This window comes from Hippocampus guttulatus, chromosome 9, assembly GCF_054856545.1.
Source record: "Hippocampus guttulatus isolate MCC_2025c chromosome 9, RoL_Hgut_1.0, whole genome shotgun sequence".
NCBI classification, from domain to species: Eukaryota; Metazoa; Chordata; class Actinopteri; order Syngnathiformes; family Syngnathidae; genus Hippocampus; species Hippocampus guttulatus.
In genome coordinates, this window is record NC_141269.1 from 16,050,457 (window position 1) to 16,076,370 (window position 25,914).

At 42.8% G+C, this 25,914-nt stretch overlaps 4 protein-coding genes across 6 annotated transcripts; 2 read left to right on the top strand and 2 right to left on the bottom strand.

The window, feature by feature from the left end:
• Nucleotides 1–651: 651 nt before the first annotated feature.
• LOC147200566 (homeodomain-interacting protein kinase 2-like) lies at nt 652–3,965 on the top strand. Its single transcript, XM_086119187.1, has 2 exons — nt 652–700; nt 2,650–3,965. Exons 1-2 carry the CDS (start codon nt 652–654, stop codon nt 3,963–3,965), a joined length of 1,365 nt encoding a protein of 454 aa, XP_085975313.1.
• A 122-nt stretch (nt 3,966–4,087) lies between these two features.
• Nucleotides 4,088–14,346, bottom strand: poll (polymerase (DNA directed), lambda). Of its 3 annotated transcripts, XM_086120116.1 has the most exons (9): nt 14,135–14,346; nt 13,012–13,147; nt 12,640–12,934; nt 12,102–12,204; nt 10,946–11,281; nt 10,682–10,855; nt 6,031–6,159; nt 5,425–5,593; nt 4,088–5,347 (listed from the first exon to the last, which is right to left on the bottom strand). In XM_086120116.1, the coding sequence occupies exons 2-9, from the start codon at nt 13,124–13,126 to the stop codon at nt 4,986–4,988; spliced, it is 1,683 nt and encodes a 560-aa protein (XP_085976242.1). In that variant the 5' UTR covers nt 13,127–13,147; nt 14,135–14,346; the 3' UTR covers nt 4,088–4,985. The 3 variants fall into 3 exon arrangements, with proteins under 3 accessions (XP_085976242.1, XP_085976241.1, XP_085976243.1); XM_086120115.1 differs by lacking the exon at nt 14,135–14,346 and having other exon boundaries at nt 13,012–14,124; XM_086120117.1 differs by lacking the exons at nt 10,946–11,281; nt 14,135–14,346 and having other exon boundaries at nt 13,012–14,124.
• Nucleotides 14,347–14,817: 471 nt separating this feature from the next.
• Nucleotides 14,818–18,669, top strand: dpcd (deleted in primary ciliary dyskinesia homolog (mouse)). The gene is made up of 6 exons (XM_086120118.1): nt 14,818–14,924; nt 16,120–16,200; nt 16,288–16,412; nt 16,530–16,663; nt 17,012–17,114; nt 18,325–18,669. Exons 1-6 carry the CDS (start codon nt 14,861–14,863, stop codon nt 18,427–18,429), a joined length of 612 nt encoding a protein of 203 aa, XP_085976244.1. The 5' UTR covers nt 14,818–14,860; the 3' UTR covers nt 18,430–18,669.
• A 2,989-nt stretch (nt 18,670–21,658) lies between these two features.
• Nucleotides 21,659–25,699, bottom strand: fgf8b (fibroblast growth factor 8b). The gene is made up of 5 exons (XM_086119956.1): nt 25,535–25,699; nt 25,403–25,439; nt 24,705–24,885; nt 23,424–23,530; nt 21,659–22,020 (listed from the first exon to the last, which is right to left on the bottom strand). The coding sequence occupies exons 1-5, from the start codon at nt 25,591–25,593 to the stop codon at nt 21,730–21,732; spliced, it is 675 nt and encodes a 224-aa protein (XP_085976082.1). The 5' UTR covers nt 25,594–25,699; the 3' UTR covers nt 21,659–21,729.
• Between the last annotated feature and the right edge of the window lie 215 nt (nt 25,700–25,914).

The following is a 25,914-nucleotide window of genomic DNA, read 5'->3' on the forward strand; positions in this document are numbered from 1 at the left end:
TTTTCCCCTCTTTCTCTCTCTCGCGGACAGCGTTATACCGTGTTGCATTGTGTGTTTTTGATTTGATTTTAATGATTTTTTGCCATCATCTGCAGTGTGTAGGTAGTCGTCATTTTGATTGGCTGCTCGCGATTAAATGCAAATAATTTGCCTCAGGGTCGACGCCGTCCGGTGGCCAATGACATCGTGTTACGGTACCGTATTTTCCGAGCTTTAAGGTTGAGCGTGGTCAAGCGCTATCCACGGTGTTCCTGGGGACACATAACCCAGGCTCAACCCAGCCCCGCCCCTGCCGTTACGTCATATAGAATCTCAGTTGTCGAAATTGGTGAACAATCAAACCAGTAACCGCCCCGGAGAGAGCAGAACGAGTTCACCGTCCATTTTCGTTACCGCTCATCCTCAGCTGATGACAGCTGACTTTGGACGCGAGGCGGCGTAAACCTAGAACTATTGTCCAGCTCGTCAATCGCAGGACACAAATTGACAAAAAGACCCGATCCAACATGAAAACTCCCAATCTCAGATCTCCGAGGCGGATCTGCTAGTAGTTAAAAAAGAATCCCCGGACATCATGTCGATGAAAGCCAGTTGCCCAACTTGAAATTTCTAATACTGTATGCCGTTTTTCTTACCATCTCATTTAAGAAAATGTCATCGTGCATAAACTCTCTAACTTCAGATACATCACATGATTCAGGTAAGTTCAAATATAGCCAAAGTTTGTGTGAATAACACACTTGATACACTCATATACTGGACTAGTGTTTAACCAATACTGTACCTTCATCGTATGTGCTGCAGCTTCTTGTAAAATTGCATGCCGAAGATTTGACGCTTTGATGGGTTTGTTGTGGCGTTGCCTCGCAGATGAATCTGTCTTCAGTCAGGTTTTCCCATATTAAACGAACGGATAGGCATAATTACGGAAGAGCATAATACCTAAAACAAACAGTAATTAATGGAGCAATTTATATTTGGCTGAGGTACTGACTCCCGAATAAAGTGCGCATGCGCATTGTAGTGTTTACGAATAAATTAAACACAAATGTCAACGTTGACGTTGTCTTTTAATAGCCGTTTTGCGTAAGGCGAATAATACCGACGATTTAACTCTAGCAAAAATAAAAAATCCAATTGGCCCAATAAAATGTTGCTTTAATGCTGTGACTCAATATGACAGATCTCTGTATATGTACATTTGTTTTTATATGCTTCAAAAATACAAAGCAGGTTGAAGTTCATGAATGCTCGGGGCTTTTACATTAAAATCATTTACATTAAATGTATATTTACACAAAACCATTGTATTCAATACAGCAGGCACTGTACAGTTTTAAATGCTGTTTGCTTCACAGAATATCTGATCGAAAACATTTGTAATGCCTGTACTAGTTTGTGAATGCATGGCTTCCTTCTCATAAAGTGACATTTATGTCTGTGAAATCTAGCCCTTAATATAAATATATGAATCTAAGACACATTTGAGGTTTTTCAGCAAAACCAAAAAGTACATTCTTTAACCTTTTGTCATTGTAGGCTCAAGATGGATACGTTCAATTAATATAACATAATATGAAATATATGTCATAAATTCAAAGCCGGAAAACCTAGTCATTGATTTCCTGTGTATGCAAGACAACGTGTTGATGATATGATTGTTTGAAAATGAAATTGCTAAAAACAAACAAACTAACTAACTAACTAAACATTTTTGGCTGGTGTCAGTGGGAAAATGTTAATTATATTATTTATTTGTACAAATCTGATATGATAAATGTAAATATAATTGAAGCCTAAACACTGGCTATTGTCATCTTTGGTGGCTCTGTTCACACCTGTCAAAAATGGGCAAGGAGAAAATGCATGTTTTGTTGAAAGTGAATATAGGTTGTGTATAGACCATACGGTGCGTACTGTAAGAAGAGAGAGAACCTAGAAGCGATTACATTGTATTTTGTGCATACAGTTGATGTGGTGTGTTATGTATTCATGTACTGTGTGTTCGTACAGCCTGAGTGATAGGTTGGGGCCTATGTTTTTACTTGAAGTTCACACCGTATGTTCTGATTTTGTAATGTGATTGTGTAACATCTAAGTAAGAGATCTGGACATCAGATGAATTGTGTAATTTTTTTTTTCATGGACCAGCGTAACTGTTGGTCACACTCTGGTCCCCATCACTGCACAATTGGTATTACACCACCAACCCCCTGCCCCTTTCCTTCCATTTCTTTGATGGAATGAAGAGATGAGTCCAATTCACATTGTGTTTATGTCTTATGGGAAAAAAAACCCAACTCAATATGTTGAACAAATTAATTACACCTTAACAAAGAAAATGAACAAAATAAAAATAAGTTTAAATCTCAGTTTGGTGTTATCCGTGGCGAGTCTAAAAAGGTTTGAGTGAAATCTAAATCAATAACTAAATGCATTATCTTTCAACATTCTTCACTCAGTTTGAATAATAAATCCTAGTGATATCTTGAAACATTTAAATGTTTAAATGTGTTCATTTCATCATATATATATATATATATATATATATATATATATATATATATATATATATATATATATAATGTAATTACATTTTATTCTGGACAGTAATCTGACCCTGTATCCTTTGCATGTCTCTCTCCTCAGTGCTGCTGATAACATGTAATGTCCTGACAGGCCAGATCTTAAACAGTGGCTCCTCCCCGTACACCGTCCTGGAGTTTGTGGGCGAAGGTCGCTTTGGAAAGGTGGCCAAGTGCCTAAAAAAGTCCACCATGGACACAGTGGCAGTAAAGATCATTAAGAAGGATGCTTTTTTTATCAGGGATACTGAGAAGGAGCTGGCCATGCTCAAGATGGTCAGTGGCTTGAACCCAGACCATGCCAATATCATTAAATTCTTTGAAAGGTTTGAATATATGGGTCATACCTGTCTGGTTTTTGAGATGCTCGACTGTCATCTGTTTGACTTGCTCATAGGACGAAATTGGGAGCCGATGTCTCTGAGTGAAATCCGCTCAGTTGCCAAACAGTTGCTGGTGGCCTTGGATGCTCTAAAGCGCCTTGGCATCTTACACACAGATATCAAACCAGACAACATCATGTGTGTCAACAAGCAGGACTGCCCCCTCAGGGTAAAGTTAATAGACTTTGGTCTAGCTCAGGTAGTCTCCAGCGTTCATCCCGGGATGAAGATACAGCCTAAAGGTTACAGAGCTCCAGAAGCTGCCCTTGGTCTTCCCTTCACTGAGGCTATAGATGTTTGGAGCGTCGGTTGCGTTCTGGTATTCCTTTACATTGCTGACAACCTCTTCCCTGTTGACTGCGAATACCAGATGATGAAGTGTATGGTGGATGTTCTGGGTCAGCCACAGGAGCACGTGCTATGTGCCGGGAAATATACCAAACGCTTCTTCACTAAGGAGGAAGCCAGTGAAGGTCTACACTACAGACTAAGGACAGCAGAGGAGTATGAAGCAGTCAACCATACTACACCTCTCGAGTGGAGCGGCTTCATTGAACCACCCAGCTCTCTGGACGCCCTTATGACCTTTTATCCTGTACGGGGTGAGGTCGGGGAGCTGGAGGACCGCAGAGCATTTGTGGAGCTTCTGAAATGGATGCTACACCTTGACGGGGACCAGAGGATCTCTCCCCATCAGGCTTTGCTGCAGCCATTCATTACAATGACTCACCTGAGCAAAGACCCTGACCATCATTGCAGTGATTATATGAGCACTGCTTGCAGCATGAGGAAAAGCGTGCAAGAGGACGACTGCAAAGACAAATATCCAGAAAACCAGTGTTCTGATATGGACAAACTCATTGAAACAGCTCAATCTACTTCCCTGGATTTCCGTAGCACAATTTTAAAGAGAATTTACAGACTGTGTGGCCGAATTACCCCATTATTTTCTTGTTTTAACCCCTCAGCGGATGACAGTACTGTAAATGCTTCTTAGCTATTTTTCTTTTACATTTTAATGTAAATATACATTTGGTAAGTCCCATAACAATTTACAAACCCCAATTCCAATGAAGTTGGGACGTTATGTAAAACATAAATAAAAACAATACAATGGCCTGCAAGTCATCCACCTTTATTCAACCAGACACACACACACATTTAATGTTTCACGAGACGAAACAGACCTTTAGTTTCCTGATTGAAGAGTTGAGTCTGTAGGGATTCATGCAGCTGTGACATTCAAGCAACCTCGTTTACCAATTTTCTATTGCATGTACATCAAGTCGAAAACATTTGCCGAATTGTTGAATACATTTTATTAGTGACGGCTTTCGTGATTACGGTAGTTGTTTCATTTTAAGTGGCAGCAAAACGCTCGATATTTCATTGTATTATCTCACAGAAATAGTGTGTATAAAAGCAAAATTTTATTTGCATGTTCATCAAGTTATTAAATATTGAGCTTGTGAATCTAGTATTTAACATTTGTGCATTCTTGTATCGTGCATGTAGTTCAAGAAATGTTTCAAAGGTGGCGCTCCCTTTGAACTGTCGAATAAAATCAACATTCAAGGTAGTCAGGTGTAAATAGATTTAACCTGTCCTAAATTGTATGTGAAGTGCCCAGTGGTCGACAGGTTGGCGCGTCGGATTCACTGTGCAGAGGTGCAGAGTTTGATTACGGCTCCGGCCTTCCTTGTGTGGAGTTTGCATGTTCTCCCCGTGCATGCGTGGTTTTTTTTCCAGGTACTCCGGTTTCCTCCCACATTCCAAATACACGCATGGCAGGCTGATTGAACACTCCAAATTGTCCCTAGGTGTGAGTGTGAGCGCGGATGGTTGTTCGTCTATGTGTGCCCTGCGATTGGCTGGCAACCGGTTCAGGGTGTTCCCCAGCTACTGCCCGAAGACAGCTGGGATAGGCTCCAGCACCCTTGTGAGGATAAAGCGGATCGGAAAATGGATGGATGGATGGCTGAATTCTAATTGAACAAAGCATGGCGATTGCAAACCGTCACCAGTCCCTTTCACAAGGCTCTCTGTATGGTATACCCAAAAGTTTAAAAACGTCACTCTCAGTAGGTGTAGGTAGGGGAGTGCCAGCATACACCTTAGCACTACCTTGACGCACCACACTTTGATTAAGCGAATGCTCTGACAAGCTCATGTTCTTTGTCTTTGCTAGAGCCCGCATGGAGCGGTTGAAGTGTGCCGAGCCGGTGAAGTACATCAGCGCACAGGCAAACTCATTGTAAGGCACCACAATGACATCCAGCCTGCGATGGCGGCGGTCTGCTCCTGGCAGGCGGCATACGCCCATGTATTTCTTCTGCTCTCCATTCTCCTCGTGACTCACGAGATCGTCTGTCAAAAAGCCTGAGGAAATAACATAAAAATACGACTTTGAGTACAGATGACAAGATTGTCCACTCAACCATTCTGGCACAGCTTACCAGTGTCATGGAGGCTCTGGAGCACTTTGCTGAACACACCTTTGTGGGATTTTCCATTAGGATGTGAAATAAGCACATCAACATCTCCACATGTACTCTTTCCCCTGCGATACGAGCCACATGCCATTGCCACCAGGCCAGAATCTATTGCTTTGGCAGCATGCGTCACCTGCACAAAGACAGAAATAAAATAAATACTGTTTGTCATCAATAACAGTGATCCCCAACCACCGGTCTATAGAGCTTTGTATTGATTTTTTTGTCCCATCTATGTGTTGGCTAGCAGTCTACGAACTGTAGGATGGGCAACAGACGATACTGAGGGGTGAACAGTGCTGTTGACGCCTTGGGGACACATGATACAGAAGAAAAAGAATTACTATGTGCATCCCAATTCAGAGCCACAGAAAATAGATAATATCCTTATTTAAACAGTATCACGCAACGCAACTGGGTGTGCCAAACATAACTTTACAACCAGTGCTTCATTGTGATGGGACCAAATGGAAAAGAATTCCTAAATGACATGAAGTGTGGTGGTTCAATTATTGAAGGAAGCAGCCTATAATGCTAAATGTTGCCAGAGAGAAACAAAGATGTATTTACCACTTCCTCAATGGCTGCAGCTTCTTCCCTGGGCATTCTGTCTTGGAAGTCATCATAGTGCTTGAGCCCTATTTTCTGAGAGCTGCTCAAGTGGGCTTTTGTGCGGATGTCCTCCAAAGTGCGGAATCCCTGATGAATTTAAAAAAAACATTGAAAATGCGAGACAACACTGATTATTCTAAAACTATTGCAATGCGTAATCATTACTATGATAAAACTATTACAACAGAAACTCCCAGTCTGAACTCTGACCTCGCTGAAGAGAATAGCTATGTTTTTATTTCGAGCTTGTCATTTGGTCATGCCTACTTTTTGATCTACATCTGAAGGGGATCATCGTTACACCATACTTTTTACTTGTATACTTTTCCTTATAATCATCAGAGGTGAGCATTCCGTCAGTACTGACGGAAGATCCCGCAGACTGTCACTCATGGACACCCATTTTGTTCACGGTTGACGAATGATGGAAAACTGGAGAAAAAAAATGATGGACTAAGCACTGACGAAAATGGGTTTTGTGCATCATTGTAATCATCATTCACCGTGTCAATTACTGAGTGGCCTCTCAGTCTGTCACATGGACAGCCTTTTTGCTGACAACTGACGGAAATACGCCCTGCCTGTCTCGTGTCTGTTTTTTTTTTGGCAGACAGAGGATAGACGGTCTCGCGGACTATGTGAAATTTACTGCCGGATGCAATGAGAGACAGTGCAGTCAAAATAACATGACGGGCTGACCGACTGATGATTACAGTTTCGTTCAGCTTGAAAAAAATAATAATATAATAATAATGCATTTTATTTAAAAGCGCCTTTCATGCCACCCAAGGACACTGTACAGACAATAAGAAAATACAATGTAAAAATTAGTAAACGAGATATTATATAAAAACAGGACATAAAATCATAAAATCATAAAAACGTAGGAAATGGAAGAGCTATGTGTTGTAGGCAATCCTGAACAGGTGTGTTTTTAGACGGGACTTGAAAGTGGAAAGAGGTGTGCAGTTTTGGAGGTCCGGAGGTAGGTTGTTCCAGAGCTTTGGAGCAGCGTGACTGAAGGCTCTGGCTCCCATGGTGCTCAGTCGGGCAGGGGGCACTGACAGGCGGAGGGAGGACGAGGATCTGAGGGAGCGAGAGGGGATATGCACCTGGAGAAGGTCGGATAGGTAAGGAGGGGCCAGGTTGTGGATGGCCATATATGTATATAGAAGCAGTTTGTAATTGATGCGATGTTGAACAGGGAGCCAGTGAAGCTGTTGGAGAACGGGGGTGATGTGCTGCTGGGAAGATGTTTTTGTGATGATGCGAGCAGAGGCGTTTTGGACCAGCTGGATTTTATGAAGGGACTTTTGAGGTAGGCCGAAGAGGAGAGCGTTGCAGTAATCAAGGCGGGATGTGACAAGACTGTGGACAAGAATAGCAGTGGTGTGGGGGGTGAGGGAAGGGCGAAGTCTGGTAATATTGCGGAGGTGGAAATAAGCAGTGCGGGTGATGGTGTTGATATGCGAGTGGAAGGTGAGCATGCTATCCAGGATGACACCCAGACTCTTAACCTGGGGGGAGGGGGACACTAGGGAGCTGTCAATGTTGAAGGAAAAACTGTTTACTTTGGATAAAGTGGATTTGGTGCCAAGAAGGAGGACTTCAGTTTTATTAGTATTTAATTTAAGAAAGTTTGTTGTGAACCATGTTTTGAGTTCGGAGAGGCAAGAGGTGAGGGAGGGGGGTGGGAGTATGGAGTTTGGCTTGCAGGAGAGGTAGAGCTGGGTGTCATCAGCAAAGCAGTGAAAGTGGATATTAAATTTGCGGAGGATATGGCCAAGAGGCAGGAGGTAGATGATGAAGAGAAGGGGACCTAGGACAGATCCCTGTGGTACACCTGTGGTGACTGGGGAGGGCTTTGAGGTGAAGGATTTGAGCTGGACAAACTGAGTGCGGCCAGTGAGGTAGGAGTGGAACCAACTGAGGGGAGTGTGGGAGAGACCAATGGAGGAGAGTCTATTGAGGAGGATAGGGTGAGAGATTGTGTCAAAGGCAGCGCTCAAGTCTAAGAGGATGAGGATGGAGACTAAACCGGAATCAGATGCTATGAGGAGATCATTCACAATACGGATTAGGGCAGTCTCTGTGCTGTGGCGGGGGCGGAAACCGGACTGAAAGGGTTCATAGAGAGAGTGAAGGGACAGGTGGGAGTGGAGTTGAGCAGCAACAGTTTTTTCAAGGATTTTCGAGATAAATGGAAGGTTGGAGATGGGGCGGAGGTTATCAAAGTTGTTGGGGTCAGAGCCATGTTTTTTCAGTGTGGGGGTGATAGCAGCAGTTTTGAGGAGTGATGGGACAATACCAGAAGAGAGTGAGGAGTGGATAATAGCAGATATGAGAGGAAGCACAGAAGGAAGGCAGGATTTAACAAGGGATGAAGGGAGGGGATCAAGCTGGCAAGTGGTGGGCTTGGATTTGAGTATGAGGTTGGATAATTCAGCAGTCGTTGGTGGAACAAAACTGGAGAAGAGATGACAAGGAGAAGAAGGTTCAGATGGGGGGGGAGCAGGCAGGTTTTGATGGAGTTGGTGATGGATCTTAAGGATTTTGTGATTGAAGTGTTCCATTATGGAGTTGCAGGTTGCTGTGGAGTACAGGTGGAGGGGGAGAGAGTTTGGTGGCCGGAGGATTTTGTTCATGACGGAGAAGAGAGTTCTTGAATTTCCTTCGTTGGAGAGGATGAGGCCGGAGTAGTAGCTGGATTTGGTTTGTGCAATTTGGTCCTTGTATTTAGTGATATGGGTAGTGTACATGTCCTTATGGATGGTGAGACCGGTTTTCTTATAGAGTCGCTCAAGTTGGCGGTTTTTTGATTTCAATGATCTAAGAGCGGGTGTAAACCAGGGGGCAGATGTAGAGAATGAAGCAGTCCTGGTCTTCAGGGGGGCGAGAGAATTTAGAATATTTGTGAGGCAGGCATTGTAGTGAGCGGTGAGGTCATCCGGGTTTGAAAGGGCGTCTGGGGGCGGGGAACGGTCGATAATGGAGCAGAAGGTGTCAATGTTGATATTTTTGGTATTACGAAAAGAAATGAGGCGGGAGGTTTTGATTGTAGAGAGACGGAGTACGATGTTAAAAGTGAGGAGGAAATGATCGGTTTCAGGAAAAACATCAGCAGTGGGCTTGGAGGGGGAGAAGCCAGAGCAGCAAACCAAGTCCAATGTGTGGCCTTTGATGTGGGTGGGGAAGTCAGTAAGACAGTGTATCGCGAGGCTCTCCAGGTAGGATGTGAAGTCTCTTGTGAGTGGCAGGTCGGGGTTGTCCATGTGAATATTAAAATCTCCCAGCAAAATTAAATTTGGCGAGAGAGTGGATAAGTGTGTGATTAAACTGGAAAATTCATTGATGAAATCGCTATGTGGCTTCGGGGGGCGATAAACTGTGGCAATGATGGTTGGCGTGGGTCCAGGGAGTTTAAACACCATGCATTCAAAAGAGCTTGATGCAGGAACGGAGACTGGTAAGACTTTCCACTTCTCGCGGTGGATTACCGCGAGGCCTCCTCCACGGCCGTTGCCACGGGGACGGCAGATGTAAACAAAGCCGGGAGGAGTGGAGTCATTCAGAGCAGCGAAGTCGTTTGTTTGTTGCCAGGTTTCTGTTAAAACGAGGAAGTCAAGTTTGCGTTCGGCGAGGACGTCTTGAATGAGGTGACCCTTGTTCGTAAGTGAGCGGATGTTCAGCAGTCCAAAGTTGACAGCGGAGGTGTCATGTTTGATGGCGGCAGTGCTGTTAGCCGACCTAGCCAGGCGGGCTACTGCATAGTAGTTGGTGTTGCGGCCGCGGTTTCTGGGAGGACGTCGAGAAGTGGACCAGGTCGAGTTGATTGAGCCAGGATTTTTGTAGTCAACATGTCTACGCGACCCGCGGTGAATGTAGCGACGTCGAGGCAGGCGAGCGATGTCAGGATGATGGTGCAGTTCCGGCGGTGGAGGCTCCGGTGCAATCCTCCGGATCCGGAGAAGATCCGCGACAGAATAGTGGAGTAGTCCTGTCACTGGATGATGGCAGAACGTCAGAAGTATCAGAAATAACCCAAAGGCGGCGAAGTTGTGCCGCCCCATGACGAGGGAGAAAGGCCGGTGCGGTGACAGCCGGTAAGTTTAAGCTACCGGCGTTAGCCCGTGGACTAAGTTACGATTTGGGGTTTGATTGATCGGGTGAAGCTATGATTTGTTACATCAATCACAGTCCAAACAGTCCAAAAACAGAAGGGCAAAAGAAAAATCAGAAGAAATATCTGAAAAGTTTTGGAAAAGTTTGGAAAAGTTTGGAGTGAGAAGCGGCGACATACACGCCAGCGTCCTCTCACCCCGGAAGTCGCAGTGTCAGCGATTACACAAATGATGGACTGACAATAACAGACGGGTGGCCAGGCCGCTGATGAATGACAGACCAGTAAAATTTTGTAAATTGCACACCTCTGATGCGTGAATGGTTGCAGACAGCGGACGAGTGCACCAGTGCTTTACAGCAAAGCTGTTTGGGTCTTAAATATTAGCTTCGTTCTCTGTGGACCTTGCATGTGGTTTTGTTCAGAATGCAGCTACGCATTTGACCCGACACATAATAAGCTATATAGAGAATGAACGATGGAGAGTACCTGTTGGTACCAAAGCTGTGCTGTCTTTGCTCCCGCACCCCAAATGTTGGTGAAAAGCTCCAATACTGGCACCGCCTCTCCAATGTGATCTAGCTTGCGCAGATGACCACTTTCCATGATCTCATCAATTTTGTCCGCCATGCGTTTGCCAATTCCCGGGATGAGACATGCCTCCTGAAACAGAGGACACAGAAAATGAAAAATTGAGGGGTTCATTGCTTCTTGCGAATGTATGCAGTATCTCTTGCATCTACATTAGCTAACCTGATATGACGTAACTGGCTTGTGATAGCTCTTCAATGCATTGATAGCTTTGGAGTACCCCAATGCCCTCCACTTGTCCCCCTGGTGTGTATAAGCCTTGGCCAGTAGTTCTAGTTTGTCGGTGATGTGTTTGTTGAAGTTATCACTTTTGGATTGAGAAGATTGTGCGCAGACCCACTTCCCTGAGACCACCGGACGAATGACAGTGTCTCCACCAGGCTCAAGGTTGAGCCCAGTGGCTTCTTCTTTGGGGCGCTGGCCTGTGATGAGAGCTTCAAGGTGACTCTGACTGACTCCCTCATCTTCTCCTTGCGCTTCTGTTTTGTCTGATGCAATCTGAAATAGATTACCGGTACATGGTTATGGTAAGGAGTTGTCCATTCTGGCAAGAACCATATTTACTTGGGAGATTGGTGAACTTGCATTGGGCTGGGCGATAATTCAACATTATGTATCGCGATAGACTTGTGATAGATAGTAATTGAAAACGCCTTCAATAAAATGTTCTGTGTTGTAAGCAGCACACACAAAGAAGCATCCAAACCAACAAAGAAGCAGCAGCATACTCATGCGGAACGAAACACATGTGTAACTTTGTTCAACTAAATGACCAGTTGGCTCAGTATAACTCTTGCATACTAGCCCGATTAAATACCTCGGGATGGATAAGTGCCGTACAAGTAAATGAGTAGCCTGCTGTCTTTGACGTGCTAGCGCCAGTGTTAGCCATGTCAGGCCCTCAACATCCCACTGAAGTCAAAATCATACAAGTAAATTATAAATGGACTATGGTAATAATGGGTCCACTAAAAAAAAGTGTTTTTCTGAGAGAGTTGGTCAACGGTGATAATGGTTGCAGTACATGTAGAGTATTAGTTCACTACACTTATATTGTATGAACACTGAATGAAGGTTCATAATGCTGCTTTGGGGTAGCACTTCTAACATAATTATTAAAAATTAAGCACAATATATTAAAATAAAATTAACCTAAATTCAGCCTTTTTTTCTCAGAGTCCTTATTTTCAATAGTTAAAAAGATAATCTATATATATCGATACAAATATGAAATATTTCTCTTGTTAAATACTTTTCAGTCATGTCGCCCAGCCCTCGTTGCGCACAAGACTTTTCTACAAATGTAACAGCCACTGACCATGTCTGATGTCTCCCCTAGCTTGCTTTGATCACATTCTGGCTTGGGAGTCACCTCAGTTGCAGATTTGGTGTTCAGCAAGTCTTGTTGAGTTTCCAAATCCCTAAGATGAGAGAAGACTGACAATAACAGAAGCAAGATAATATCTAAGTCAAACGGGCTCCTCTGTCAAGGAGAGAAGACAACACTACCAAAATAACTGAAGTGTCTACACTCTACACCAGGGGTGTCCAAAGTCGGTCCTGGAGGGCCGCTGTCCTGCCTGTTTTCCAGCTCTCCCAGGAGCAACACACCTGATTCACATCATCAGGATTGTTCTAATGCTGCTCCAGAGCTGGTTGATGAGCTGATCATTTGAATCAGGTGTGTCACAGCTGGGAGAGCTGGAATACAGGCAGGACAGCGGCCCTCCAGGACCGACTTTGGACACCTCTGCTCTACACTAAGTCTAATACAGACCGCAATGAGGTGTAAATGCATGTTAACCCACATTGACTTGAGTTTTAACCACAGCAGACAAAGCAATGAGAGGTATTACCTCTTTGTTAAAAGACTGTAGCTTGATTCATCCAAGAGTTGTTTCTCACTGATACATGAACTTAACCAATTGCATTTCACGAGATGGACACCGGAAGGCATTGCGTCCACCTTGATGAGACGCAGAGCCCTGTCACACTCCATGTTGTCATCAACAACAACATGAGTGACACCAGCACAGAGCGACCTTTCTGTCTGGCCTCCGTTTTGTTGAATTTGTCTTTGAAAGATTTGACATCTTGCATTTCCTATTCCTGCAGGCAGGATGTACACTGAGGTACCATTAAAGATATGTCCTACAAAAAGGGAGACAAAAGACAAAATGAAATGTGGCGCATGATCTGACTTGGAACCAAAACAAAATAATACCAACCTGTGACATCAAATTCATCAGATTTCTTCTTTAAAGGAGGAGAATCTTTTTCTTGAGAAACTCTGGCCCTTTTAACTTTGGGGAAAGCTTTCATAACCCCGTGACAAGGTTCCATCTTCAGGGTGAAAGGGGCAAGCTGTACATTAGAAAATGTTTTGATATATAAATCTTTCAGGTTGTTTTTTTTGTTGGACATTTATGTTCTTTTTATAAAGATAAAGAAGTCATTAAAACTATTCTAGAAAAAAATGCTACACATTATTATTATCATTATTACTACTATTATTATTATTTATAGTAGTAGTAGTAGTAGTATTTTATTTCAAAATTGAACAGACACATTCCTATTTATGGTGTTACTGCCGATACTTCCAAAACTGATTGCATGGATTAGCGGCACATTTTAAAATTTTAGAGCTGCTCACTAACTATTATTATAATAACCTAATTAATCTAGCCATTATTTCTTAGATGAAGTGATGAATCGGATTAAAAAAAACATTCTAGCCAAGTGTTCCTCCATTTATTCAACTCAACTTATTTATAGAGCATTTATAGATTTATAGAGCACTTTAAAACTACCATTGCTGGATACAAAAGGCTGTAAAGGGAATATAAAATTATTCAACACTTATCATCCCATAAAATAGAAAAACAACGCTGCTTCTCGTGCAGACTCAAAAGTCGTAGAATAAAAATGTATTTTAAGACGGGTTAAAATGGAAGGGGGGGCGGGGTGTCCACAATGTCTTAAGATTGTGCAAGGAAAAAACAAGAAACATTTAATAGTCACACACTCTCAATTTCGATGTCGCCTCGATAATTATATTCATACTCGCAGTGCTGAAGTATCCTCTGTGAATGCACTATGCTTCAAATCCATCATATCTGAACGAAATTATGTTAGCAGTCTGCAGTACTTTGAACGAAACTGATTTTAGCCTACGTCTATCTTGACACTATACATATACTGTCGAACTGACATTGCCGAAAAAAGGTTCGTATTCGGAATAATCTGATAAATGTGTCCTTGTATTCATTCATTTCGACAACCCGATGTATAATAAACACGCACGTGGTTACATAAGCACTTTAAAAATCATTTGCCATGTTTTGCGCTTACCCTCCTCCAGAAGGACCCGTTCCTCTAGTTCACAAAAATAAATGTTGAAAGCAAACTCTTCCGGTTCATTTTTTTAACTTACCGATTTGCATTTTTTTAAAAAAAACGTCTCATTAAACATTTTTGCCCCCACACTTTTTCGGTCAAACGCTATAATCGACACAAGTGTCTCTTCAGACTGTATGTTTTGTTCTAATTTAAAAGTACAGTATACAGTATATTGGCACTATCAATATAAGTAGCTCTGTCCCAAGATGGCCGCCCTGTGACGACCCAACTTCCCATTGGCTCACTGCGCGCATGAGCAATCAAGTGTTTGTGTGAGTTACGTAACAAACATTTCCGGGTTATTTGCTCCGCACTGTTTTTAAAATGTTTTCATGCGTTATTGTAATATTTTGTTCCAACTATTTTTAAACATATCCATAGTGTCTTTTTGTCAGTGAAAACTTTGCGTTAGCGTTTACATGCAATCACCAAATGTCAGAAAATAAGCATGCAGAACGGCCTAATATTTACGATTTTTTAAGTTGATGACATCTCCACGAGTGCGGTGTAAACAAACATATTCGTTCATGTGTTCATGTTTATTTTTCTGAATTAGTTTATATCTGACGTGTTTTTATAATAAAAGTGTATCTGATTTTGATTTGTTGAGTTGAGTTTACTTTATTGTGAGTTGCCGTGGTTACGGTTTGATTCCGGAAGTGTCTGCACAACTCAAACATGGCTGTGCAAAGCTGGATCGACAACCTAAAATCCTCAAAGAAAACTGCTTTGATTCACGATGGTGAGTATAGAGTTGAAACAACGTAGAAGTGTGTTTTCGTTGTCAACGGATGGCCAGACGTTCAATACTGTATTTTCACCCCCCCACCCCATTCAAAATTCTTATTTTTGTGGACGTGAATAGAATGCGAAAAAGTTGACCCCACAAACCCTGTCTGCAAATTATCGTAAAGAGCAAACACTATAAAATAACAAGAACCACCTTAGTCATTATCAACATGGTCACACGCGTTTTTTAAACAGTAGGCCTACTCGTAATATAACAGCCACTGTCGCTGTTTCTTGGTGATTCAGACTCTTAGAACATATTCCTTGTAACCAACAGCCTTATAATAACTAATATAATTAGATTTAAAAAATGTTTTAAAGGCCAAAGCTTGTGACTGACAGAGAAGACTGCTTGGATGGATAAACAATAAGTTTTAAATGCCACGTTAAATGTAATCAAGAGGATTGAGTAGTGATTAGCGCATGCTTCAGAGTGCTGAGGTTCATGGTTTGAATCTCGGCGCCTTCCTTTTGGAGTTTGCATGTTTTCCCATTCCCCTAAATGAGTGGATTATCATCTGGTACTCTGGCTTCCTTGCACATTCCAATAAAGCGCATGCTTGGTTCATTGAAGACTAGTTTGGCCATAGCTGTAAATATGAGTGGGAATGGCTGTTGATTTATATGTGCCCTGCGATTTCCTGGCAGCAGTTAAGGGTGGTCTCTCGACCATTATCTGTTGGGTTAGGCTCCAGTTCACCTGTAACCTGATGAGGACAAGCAGGATAGAATGTCAATAAAAGCCATATGTATTGTTGGCGAATGAAAATGCCCATCCATCCATCCATTTTCAGATCCGCTTATCCTCACAAGGGTCGTGGTGGGGGCGTCTTCGGGCACCAGGCGGGGACACCCTGAACTGGTTGCCAATCGCAAGGCACACAGAGACGTACAACCATCCACGCGCACACTCACACCTAGGGACAATTTGGAGTGTTTAATCAGCTTGCCATGCATGTTTTTGGAATTTTGAGGAAACCAGAGTACCCGGAGAAAACCCTCGCAGGCCTGGGGAGAACATGCAAACTCCACACAGGGAGGCCGGAGCTGGAATTGAACCCGGTACCACTGCATTGTGAGGTTGACTCGCTAACTGACAATGCCCATTTGATTCCCAATTTTCACATTTTGCCATTCCAAAACATAAGGGAAAAGGAAGATCCACTACCTCTTTGGAGATGGAAAAGAAATGGCAGAAGAGTATGACTTGAGGACAGATGAACTTGTTGGTAAGCAGTGCACAGCACGAGTCATCCACCAGCCATGATTTTTGTCCATAAGATGATGCATTTTGTGGAACATTTGGTGCTTTGCAGTGCGTAAGTGGCGTCACAAAAACACCCTTGGAGCGCAAGGTCAATGGCAGGTAGAAGTTGGGGAGCCACTTGTTGGTCCTGTTGCCTCTTTGGATGCTGAGATGCTCAAAGAGAACTGCTCCAATGTATGTTTTCTCTCTACAGTCTTGAATCCAACATGTTGCATTGCAGTTGGACTGTATATTTTGGATTGTTTTCACCCATTCGATGATTCTGAAGAGCCATCCCATTTATTTCCACAGCCTGTGTTTATGCGTAAAGATACAAAGACCAGTTTTCAGTGGAGAATCCGGAACCTTCCCCACCCCAAAGATGTCTTTCATGTTTCAGTACAAGCGCCTGAAAGATGTATTGTCATAAAAACATCCAACAAAAAGTAACTATGCTTGAACACGCTCACACTACCACTTGTTGTAACGCTATTATTCCTATAGATGGCACTGTTTGCTCTGCATTAGTCTCCAGCATTGACCCAACCTTTTTCGAGCCGAAGCCTTATTTTAATCTTAATTTAAAATATTGTGTCAACATCTTAATTTAAAAAAACAGTCGGACAAGACACCGCCAAACAATAATGTCACAAAAAGTGGATACACAGGTTAAATATGTACTTTATACCATCGAGTGGAAGAGCATGGGCTGTCACAGCACACGAATGTGCCGAGGTTGGGAATCACTGGTCTGGAGGCTGTACATCAAGCTGTCCTCTTTTGTGCATTACCAGGTATTACAAGAAGTTTGGTATTCCTGATTTGGATCGCAATCAAGTTCCACTGGACAGCTCTGCCTTAAGCTTCACTCATGCTAACAACACTTTGATAGTCAGTGTAAGTACCATACGCATACATGTTCACATATTCCTACCCTTACTTAATATGTCTCATTACTGTCAAACATCTTTTTCTGTGGGGCGGACGACAGTTTTCCCAGACAGGCTTCTGATTAAGACCTGACTCATACTGCCCTTAAACTTTTTCATTACAAGTTTCATTTCTGTATCACGCATATCCGGTGCAGAGTCTGTTCAAGCTGGCGACACCTCGGTCTAACCTCAGCCAAACCCAGACTATTAGTCCTTTGTACTGTGCATGTTAGCATGTTTGACAAACATAACCCCAAACATTGGGAAAATGTACAAATGTGATACAGGAAAGTCAGAACTGAAGTTTCGAACCGAAAAAGCCTTCGGACTTGCCACTTAGCTACTGTGTGATAATGACTTAGGCAGTTATGCTCTTCAGCTAATAATGTGTAAAAGGACTTACTTTCATTATATAACAACATCATTCTTTTGTTTTAGAGTCAATGTTCACAAGTAATCGACAAATTTAAAAAACAATTGCATGATTTCCAGAATATGCATTGTCAGTTTTCTATATGGTTATTCTATTTATGTTTTACAATAAACACATCAAGCAATTATGTCATAAAATCAAGACAAATCGAAATGTGTATGGAAAAGGTAAAAGTTGTCATTTAAATTGGCAATGAACAAGTTACAGAGTTATTAATGAGACAAATGAGACCAAATATACAATACGTTGAATTAGTCAATCTTAGGGGAAGTTAATTCAACTGAATAAAAGTTACATTTCAATAATAAAATAAAAAAGTCACCCTTCATTTTATGATAACATTTGTAATTAACACATTTTTAAGGAGTGGGGGGGCACTAAATTAATGCAACAAATATTGCAGGACTGCTACATGGGCTGGATTAAAAAAATGGGAGGAGACCATACTTTCCCCACCCCTATTGTCACGCATGACTGGAATAGATTAATTGTCATTGAATTGTAGTGCTGTGGTAATGCATCTTTCTTCTTTCTTCTCAACCCTATTGTACAATTTTCTTTTAATTGGTCTCTTGTGTGTATACTGTTGTTTCATATCAAAAGAACAGGTCTTTACAGCTTCTTTAGAAGATGTCTTGAAGTTCTAATGAACTGCTTCTGTTTAATGAAGCAATGCAGGTAGTATCAGTGGAGCTCTTTGTAGACTACAATGACATTTCCCACTGTCGTCACTCTTGTACAGTACAAGAAACCCAAAGAGATTTTAACCCTCGAGCAGGAGCTGATGAAGGAGCTGAAGAAGTTAAAGTCGACGAGCGAAGGTGACATTGACTGCAAAACTCAGTGAATTCTGAAGGATGGAGTGAATGCCACATACTGGTCTTTTTTGTTTTGTTTTTTGTTTTTCTTTAGATCAAGGTTTGTATTGAATTCATGTTTGGTTATAGTCTCCTGATGCATTTTGCATAGATACGTCATTTGGTAAACACATTCTTTCTTATGGTTTCCACCAGCATTTTGAAATTCAAACCACTGACAAGCCTCAACAAATAAACATTGACATTTGTGGAAAGTTTAGATCAGAACACTGTCTTAATGTTACTTCATGTGACATGCTTTCTGCCTCCCTCTCCAACCCTGTGCACTGTGGTCTTGATGGGAGTCACACAAGCTACCCGGCTTCCTTTCATTGATGTCCCTATAAAGCACTCAAAACACACAATGAGCCATCCCTGTTCGTTCCAGGGTCACTGTTACGAGCACGTCCCATTTGTGTGAACTGAATACCTTCATGTTCATTGCGTGTTGTGGCCCACCCTGAAAGCCATTAGTGGAGGTTTTCGGATGGAGGTAGCAAGCACATGTAGAACTGTTTCCATTTTACCCGGCCTCGAGGTTTCATGAGACCTAGGCCCTGTGGTCAACATCACTGACACAATTCTGGGTTAAGTACAAGGCAACACACAGGACTTTGTTCCAAATTAGTATATTGTTGTTCACATGGCACAAATATTTTGTCAACATTTGCCGACAGTAAAGTTCTCCCAAGCAATTAGGATAATATTTGGTGACAAGTTATGGCCTTTAATATGAAGGACCTGCCTTTTTAGGGTTAATCCAAACAACCTTCTGGTTTTTATTATCCATCCATCCCTCTTCTGGAAACTGGTAACAATTTATTACATCCCCACAAGTACTTTGAAATTAAAGCCTACATTACAGTACTGTCATAATCAAGTTTTCTGCACGGCACATTTGCTTCTACAATTTGTGCAGCCCGGTGGTGGACTGGTTAGCGCGTCAACATCATCGTGCAGATGTGCAGGGTTTGATTCCGGCTCCGGCCTTCCTGTGTGGAGTTTGCATGTTCTCCCCGTGCCTGCTTGGGTTTTCTCCGCGTACTCCGATTTCCTCCCACATTCCAAAAACATGCGTGGCAGGTTAATGGAACAGTCTCAATTGTCCCTAGGTGTGATTGTGAGCGCGAATGGTTGTTCGTCTCTCTGTGCCCTGCGATTGGCTGGCAACCAGTTCAGGGTGAACCCCGCCAACTGCCCGAAGACGGCTGGGATAGGCTCCAGCACGCTCCCGCGACCCTTGTGAGGAGAAGCGGATCAGAAAATGAATGGATCTGCTTTGGAAGGACTTGCTACATGCTGCTGCCTTTTGTACAGGCAGCGCGGGTTTCGATTGCCCGGCATGACCCCGTTCCCCAAACCAGGCCAGTGATGTGTGGTTTGGGTTAGAAAAGGCATCCTGTGTGTATCAAAAATATTGTGAGTGACTTGCTATGGTGACCCCTGATGGGACAAGCTGAAAATAATAATCACAAGAGGGACGTGCCTTTGTTTACAATATTTAATTTTTTTTAAAGCAACAATCCACATTTGAGGGATTCTCAGGGGAAAAAAATCAAAATAACCATATGTTCCAAGCCAACACCCCCCCCCCCCCATGAAACATTGCCATATTATTCATGTTTTCAGCACAACATTTTGGCCATGTTTGTGGAGTAACTTGCTACAAGACTCGCCGTCGTTTTGGATATCGTCACTGCATGAAGTTCACCCAGGCACAGTGACAAAAAAAATATTTTAGTTACAGAGCTTAAGTTTTATTGTAAAAACAGACAATACTTTGAGTTCTCTCTTCCAAATGGAAAATAGTATTTGAATATGCGCGATTTCAGTTGAGGATTCTTTCCACTGACATTTAAATCCATTGGCCTCTCTATCTATCTGGTTTATTGTGCAACGATCATCGAGCAAGAACCAAGCTTCTCGGTTGTGAAGCCATTTTTTGCATGTATGTGATTCCCATTGACTCCTGCTTCACAGAAATACCTGCCAATTTAATCTGATACCGTTTGTGTCTTGAAGATGTCCTCTTAGAGTACACCAAGGCCATACAGCCATCGTCACTTCCCTGGAAAACCTGGGGCCATTCCAGTCTTCCAAACAGCAGCAAACAAATTGAGCATCCAGCTCATGCATTGTGAGCACATGCAGCCGCGTCCTTGTGTTCAGGTTCTTCTTCCTTCCCTGTCGTTTGGCCTCAGACGGTCATGCTCAGCTGCTTCTGGGAAGAGACTTCTCTTTTCTACCCCCCTTTCACTCCCGAATGCCTCTTCCCAGCCATTCGCCCTCTTTCAGTCCATGCCACATTTCGCCACACAGGCCCTGATGTTCCCCCCCCCCCCCCCCCCCCCCCCCCCTGCGCCCAAACCTCCCTTCCAACACCTCCCTGTGTGACTGGCTTCTTTTTGATAACTGACCCCTCCTCGTGTTATTATTCGAACCCACTATTGTATAACATGCCCTTTTATATGAGCTCTCACAAAGGCCCATTTGATCAGAGGGTTACGGTGTGCGATCGTGAGAAATGCAACTACATGGTGGTAACCTTTGTTTGGGCCAAAATGGTGGGCTGACCTCATCGCTTTTAATGCGTAGCTCCAGCCATTCAGGTCCAAGTCTCACTTGCTGAGCACATTCAACTCTGTGGCCTGTCACAGATATTGCCCTTCAGTTATCTGGGTCTCTGACTTGAAGGGGAGGGGTGGGGGCAACAGTTGGGGGCAGCGGAGCGGCGGTCGGGGCCAAACGTTCATTCGATCGCGAAACGTTCACGAGAGAGAAGCCAAGGTACTTTTGAGTGGGTTTTTAGTGATTTTAATATACACTCTACAATAAATATCCATTTGATGTCATTTACATTTTTACAGTAAAAAATATATTCATAGATGTTGAAAAAAATTCCAAAATGACCCCCTCGCGGAAATGAGAAAGTCAACTGAAACTCAGATGCTTGAACCGCAACAGTAAAAACAGAGCTAGCTGCCTCATTTAGCTTCATCGTACTTTCAACATCTTTCTCGCCCAATTTCGACCCGCGCTACCTCTTCCTATCAATTCAATTTTCCCGCGAATTTAATGAGAAAAATTGCATCCAACATCTCACTAAATAGAAAATAATGATCAAATTTGACAGTCAATGTGTACGGAAAATCCAGAGCAAAGAATGACATCAGGAGTCCAGGAAATGAGAGATAAAGTGGCATTTGACCGTGAAAGGTGAATTGCCCCCCACACCCCCCACCGCCTCCCATCGTGGTTTGTCCGTGATGGTTTGTCCACATTGTCGCCTCTCAGCGGCCCACTGAGCGCTGCTGATGTGAATGTTTAGTCCGCTTGCTTAAAGGAAGAACAGAGAGCGGCAGAACATCAAATGGTCTTCTCTCACTCAGCAAGTGCCCCCTAGGTAGCCGCTTCATGAAGTGGGCCTCTCTCTGGTGCTGCTTGGTCTTTGACGCCTTCCTTGGACGACCCTTGCGTGTGAAAGCCATGTACCAGCCCTCGTATTTGGCGTTCTGGAGTGCTGTGTAGTTATTTTCCAGAACTATTTCGGTAAAAATGCAATCTTTGCCTCTTCCCTTTTTCTGAGGAAAAAAAAAGGAGAGACGATGCATGATTCGAAGGTAGTTTGACACCCAGAAAGTGGAAACATTGATTCCATTATACGTTGAAAATACTTTGAGGTTCTAAAAACTTCAGGTTGTTACTCGACAGTAACTCTCTGGCAAAGCACTACTTTTGTCTAAATGAAGCGCCGCAACTCACATTGGCATTAGTTCCTTGGCACCAAGGTGCCACAAAGCGGCACCAAAGCAATACTTTGATTTTATAGCTGCGGAATATGCGGGGGACACTCACTGTATATGTATTTCCTGTGTATTTGAGGCAGTTCCCGTCATCCTTTTTTCCCCGAATAGGCTTAGATAAATTACTTTGTACTTGAGACACACTAGTGACTGAAATGTGAATACATGAAGTTGATACATGGAGTTGCCTCGAAGGTGCTGTATTTAGAGTAAGTCTGTCCAAATTCCTGTTTCTGTCAGATAGTTTGTCATTCAAATAGCTCAGTGGGAGTGGCTGGAATACGTACATTTTTTCCTTCTGCCTCTCAGAAGTACCTCACTTACCGTATGATTGAGCCAAAATCTGCCAAGAAATAAGTCCTGGGCAAAATTTTTGTAGACGTGACGCATTCCAAATGATTATGCAGCACAGTTTTGAATGCAAAAACAAATCCCTATTGCGGCATGAAGATCAAGTTACAGCAACATCTTCAATATGACCCCATCAACTCTCATCCAGCCACAACAAGAGTTGCCCTTGATACCAATTTGGAGCTAGTATTTTTGCAGCTTGGGCTAGTATGAGAATTATTTTAACATATGTCTCTTTTGATAACTCGGTAGGACGTGTTCAGTTTGAAACTAAGAAACATCTTGGCATCACATGCTTGTTGATGTTGTGTCCTTTTTGGAACAATGTGGCCCTCCACCAATCATCCACAACGCCATCCATTTTTAACTATTCCAAGTCACACTGCATTCAGCCGCGAAAAAAAAGGGTTTGAAAATAGCCTTGATGTATTTCTGAAGCCACTGCAAAGGTTTCTCCTTTTGAACGGGGCTTAGGTGCGGCCGAAATACGGCTTTATGCATGACTGCAAGCTTGGGGAAGATCCTGCATTGCATTGGGTCTCCAGAGATAGCAGCAGTTTCAACAATCTGCTTGCTGTTCATCACAGACTTTTTAACAGCTGCTCTTTTAACATGATACATTGCTTTTACAGGAACTTTGCTCCTTATTGGAACAAACGCATTCGTGTCTGAGTCAGACAGAAATTATTTAGCAGGATGTTCTTGAATTGTCCAATGTTTGCATTCTTTTTCTTCAAGCCACTGAACCATGCCACATTTTTTTAAAAAGCACACAGTGGCTTGTTCCACACTATTTTTTTTGTCATTTAAAAACTCACTCTGCAGCTTACCTTTCCAATCAGCTTCCCGCGTTTATTCATGCATATGTAGTATCCACTTTTCACCCCTCTGATCCGCACTCGGCTCCCGAAAGAATCGGTCTCCACCTCAAGTTTAGCTGCACAGGCAAACGCAAGCCAAATCATGAGATGAGGTGCAAACAAGAATATTCAGATTTTACAATGACACCAATGAACCGTCGTCTTTTCTCTGAATGAACCCTAAATGAACACTGGAGCATGTCGTCTGTAATGTCATCAAAGGGCATTCACTGATCTTTGAAAGCACCCTGTCCAATGAACCAGGATTGCAAAAATGGCAGACATTCCCTCTATTGGGATGATGTCAAGGTCAGTAAATGTGCTGTGATGCACTTCAAATGAGGGACGAAGGAAAGCGCCGCTGGCAGATTTGAGCCACTTATAAGAGTGACACCCACTTATAGGTGTGCGTGAGAACTTGTGGGTCGGGAAATCCAAAAGACTACATGAAACAAGGAAATGTATCTGCCGACCTCACTTGTTTGTAGAAATGGAGTTCACGAGAAAAGCAATTCAAATTTTCTCCATAATGAGCCTCCAAAAAAGGAGACATTCGCTGGATGGATGGAGGCTGTGATGGAAAGACAACTTAACCTTGGGGACAGGACTTTTGCAAATGATTCATTTTGATAAGAGTCCACAAGCACGTGAAATTACATGTATAAAAAAAAAGACGACGCTTAACCCTCTTCTGTTGCAATCACTCATCGATCATCCTATGTCGAACGTTCTTCTGGAGGTAGCCAAAACCGAGAATAATGGAAATGCTTGTCACCTCATACAGTTTGCGCACTGTTGGATGTTAACCACCGTGTTTCTGAGATTCTGTTAAATTGGTGTATCAACTTTTAAAAGCCACGCAGGACTTTAGACCAGCATTTCAAGTATATAGGCTATGAAACGTCTGATATAATCAAACACGGGTACACTTCGCATACGGGTGTCGAACACTTGCTGTTGTTCTTCCCCATCCCAGTTTTAACATTACTGTACTTTTTTTTTTTGCCTCTTTCATGTAGCCGAGGAAACCATCCACTCATCCGTTGTCCGAACCGCTTATCCTCGCGTGGGTCGCAAAACCACACCCAGGTTATATCGTGCACGTTTTTAATGCAACACAAACACGCGTACCTAACACATTTGAATAAATTCTCCATTTTCCGAGTGTGCACGAGCAATTATTCATATTTCGACATGAATTTAGCTGTCGTTACAAGTTGTTGACAACTTCGGATGCTCGTTGTCATTTACCGTGCGCCGCTCCGTCGTCTCCGTTTGCGTTGATCCTCTTGTTGGATAGCACCTGGACGTGTTTCCCGCTGGTCCGACTGTACAGTTGGTAGGTTCGAGTCAACCGGCGGCTCATCCGGTCCGACAGCCGACTCTGCTCGGTGACATGGTGCTTGAAATTAGGAGGAGACTGCACTGTGTTCTGCAGGACAACAGTAAGCACACGCATTGATTCCTAACATTCAGCAAGTGTGGTGAGCCACAATTGTGTCGATGGTTTGAAGCGATTAATTTTAATTGTTGTTTAATCAATCATTTAATTAATTCATTTGACAGCGCCATTTGCGGCGCTTTTAAGGAGTCGTTTGCGGACCCTCGGGAATGACATTACCCCCCGTTCGTGCTTTTTCTTTACCAGCGGTGATCTTTCACCCCCTTCTTGACTCCCCCCGCCCTCAATACAGCCGTCCACATATGTTTTAACAATCACCTGTCAAAGTGGGATCTTGCCACTTTTCAAGATGTTTGAATTTTTGCCAATTGCCGTAGCCCTCCTAATAAAATGTTTTCATGATTATTGCAACCAATTGCAGACGTTTGCAGACGTGCAATGTACGTAGTGTCTACATATGTTACCTAGCCACCTGTTTAACTTGACGTAGTTAATCAAACTTTTTGAATTATTGTCAAGAAGTTTTGCTGAAGTGAAAATATCGTACCTGTGCGTAAAAGCAAAGCGCTGTGAACTGGAGTAACCTGTTAGAAAAAAAATGAATGAAAATAAGTTAGCTCGCTTGGCCACCTTTAATTAAATACGATTTACATGAGAATTGTCTTTTTTTCTTACTTACAGATAACCTAACCTCGATGCTCTCAACCTCATCTTGTAGTAATTCAAATATTGATTCATGAATACTCCGCTGATTCGCTGCTGGAAGGTCTCAAAAATGAACTTCTCCCTGCTTCGGAATCCTTTCAGCTTTAAGCGCTACGTGTTTGGTGGGAAATAATAGATCCAAAAGCCCTCAGTCCCTTGCAGGTGAAGATCCCCTGTTCCATTTCATTCAAATGAGTGAAAATGCGAAGTCCAAAATGAAAATCCGGCATGAGCGCTGCTGTTCACACGACAGCTGCAGTAAAATCGTGTTTTTTTTTTTTAAAAAAATGGCCAAAAAGTATCTTCATTTATATTGAAATCCTCATCGATTCGGCGTGACAGTTCTCTAGCGTG

Coding starts and splice junctions, on each gene's coding strand:
- LOC147200566 (XM_086119187.1), top strand. CDS start 652: ATGTCATCGTGCATAAACTCTCTAACTTCAGATACATCACATGATTCA. Junction 701..2,649: donor AGATACATCACATGATTCAG/GTAAGTTCAAAT, acceptor CTCTCTCCTCAG/TGCTGCTGATAACATGTAAT.
- poll (XM_086120115.1), bottom strand. CDS start 13,207: ATGTCCAACAAAAAAAACAACCTGAAAGATTTATATATCAAAACATTT. Junction 12,935..13,011: donor TGATGAATTTGATGTCACAG/GTTGGTATTATT, acceptor CCCTTTTTGTAG/GACATATCTTTAATGGTACC. Junction 6,160..10,681: donor CACAGCTTTGGTACCAACAG/GTACTCTCCATC, acceptor TAAATTCATCAG/GGATTCCGCACTTTGGAGGA.
- dpcd (XM_086120118.1), top strand. CDS start 14,861: ATGGCTGTGCAAAGCTGGATCGACAACCTAAAATCCTCAAAGAAAACT. Junction 16,664..17,011: donor ATAAAAACATCCAACAAAAA/GTAACTATGCTT, acceptor GTGCATTACCAG/GTATTACAAGAAGTTTGGTA. Junction 17,115..18,324: donor ACAACACTTTGATAGTCAGT/GTAAGTACCATA, acceptor ACTCTTGTACAG/TACAAGAAACCCAAAGAGAT.
- fgf8b (XM_086119956.1), bottom strand. CDS start 25,593: ATGAATCAATATTTGAATTACTACAAGATGAGGTTGAGAGCATCGAGG. Junction 25,440..25,534: donor GCATCGAGGTTAGGTTATCT/GTAAGTAAGAAA, acceptor TTTTTCTAACAG/GTTACTCCAGTTCACAGCGC. Junction 24,886..25,402: donor CGCTTTGCTTTTACGCACAG/GTACGATATTTT, acceptor GTTGTCCTGCAG/AACACAGTGCAGTCTCCTCC.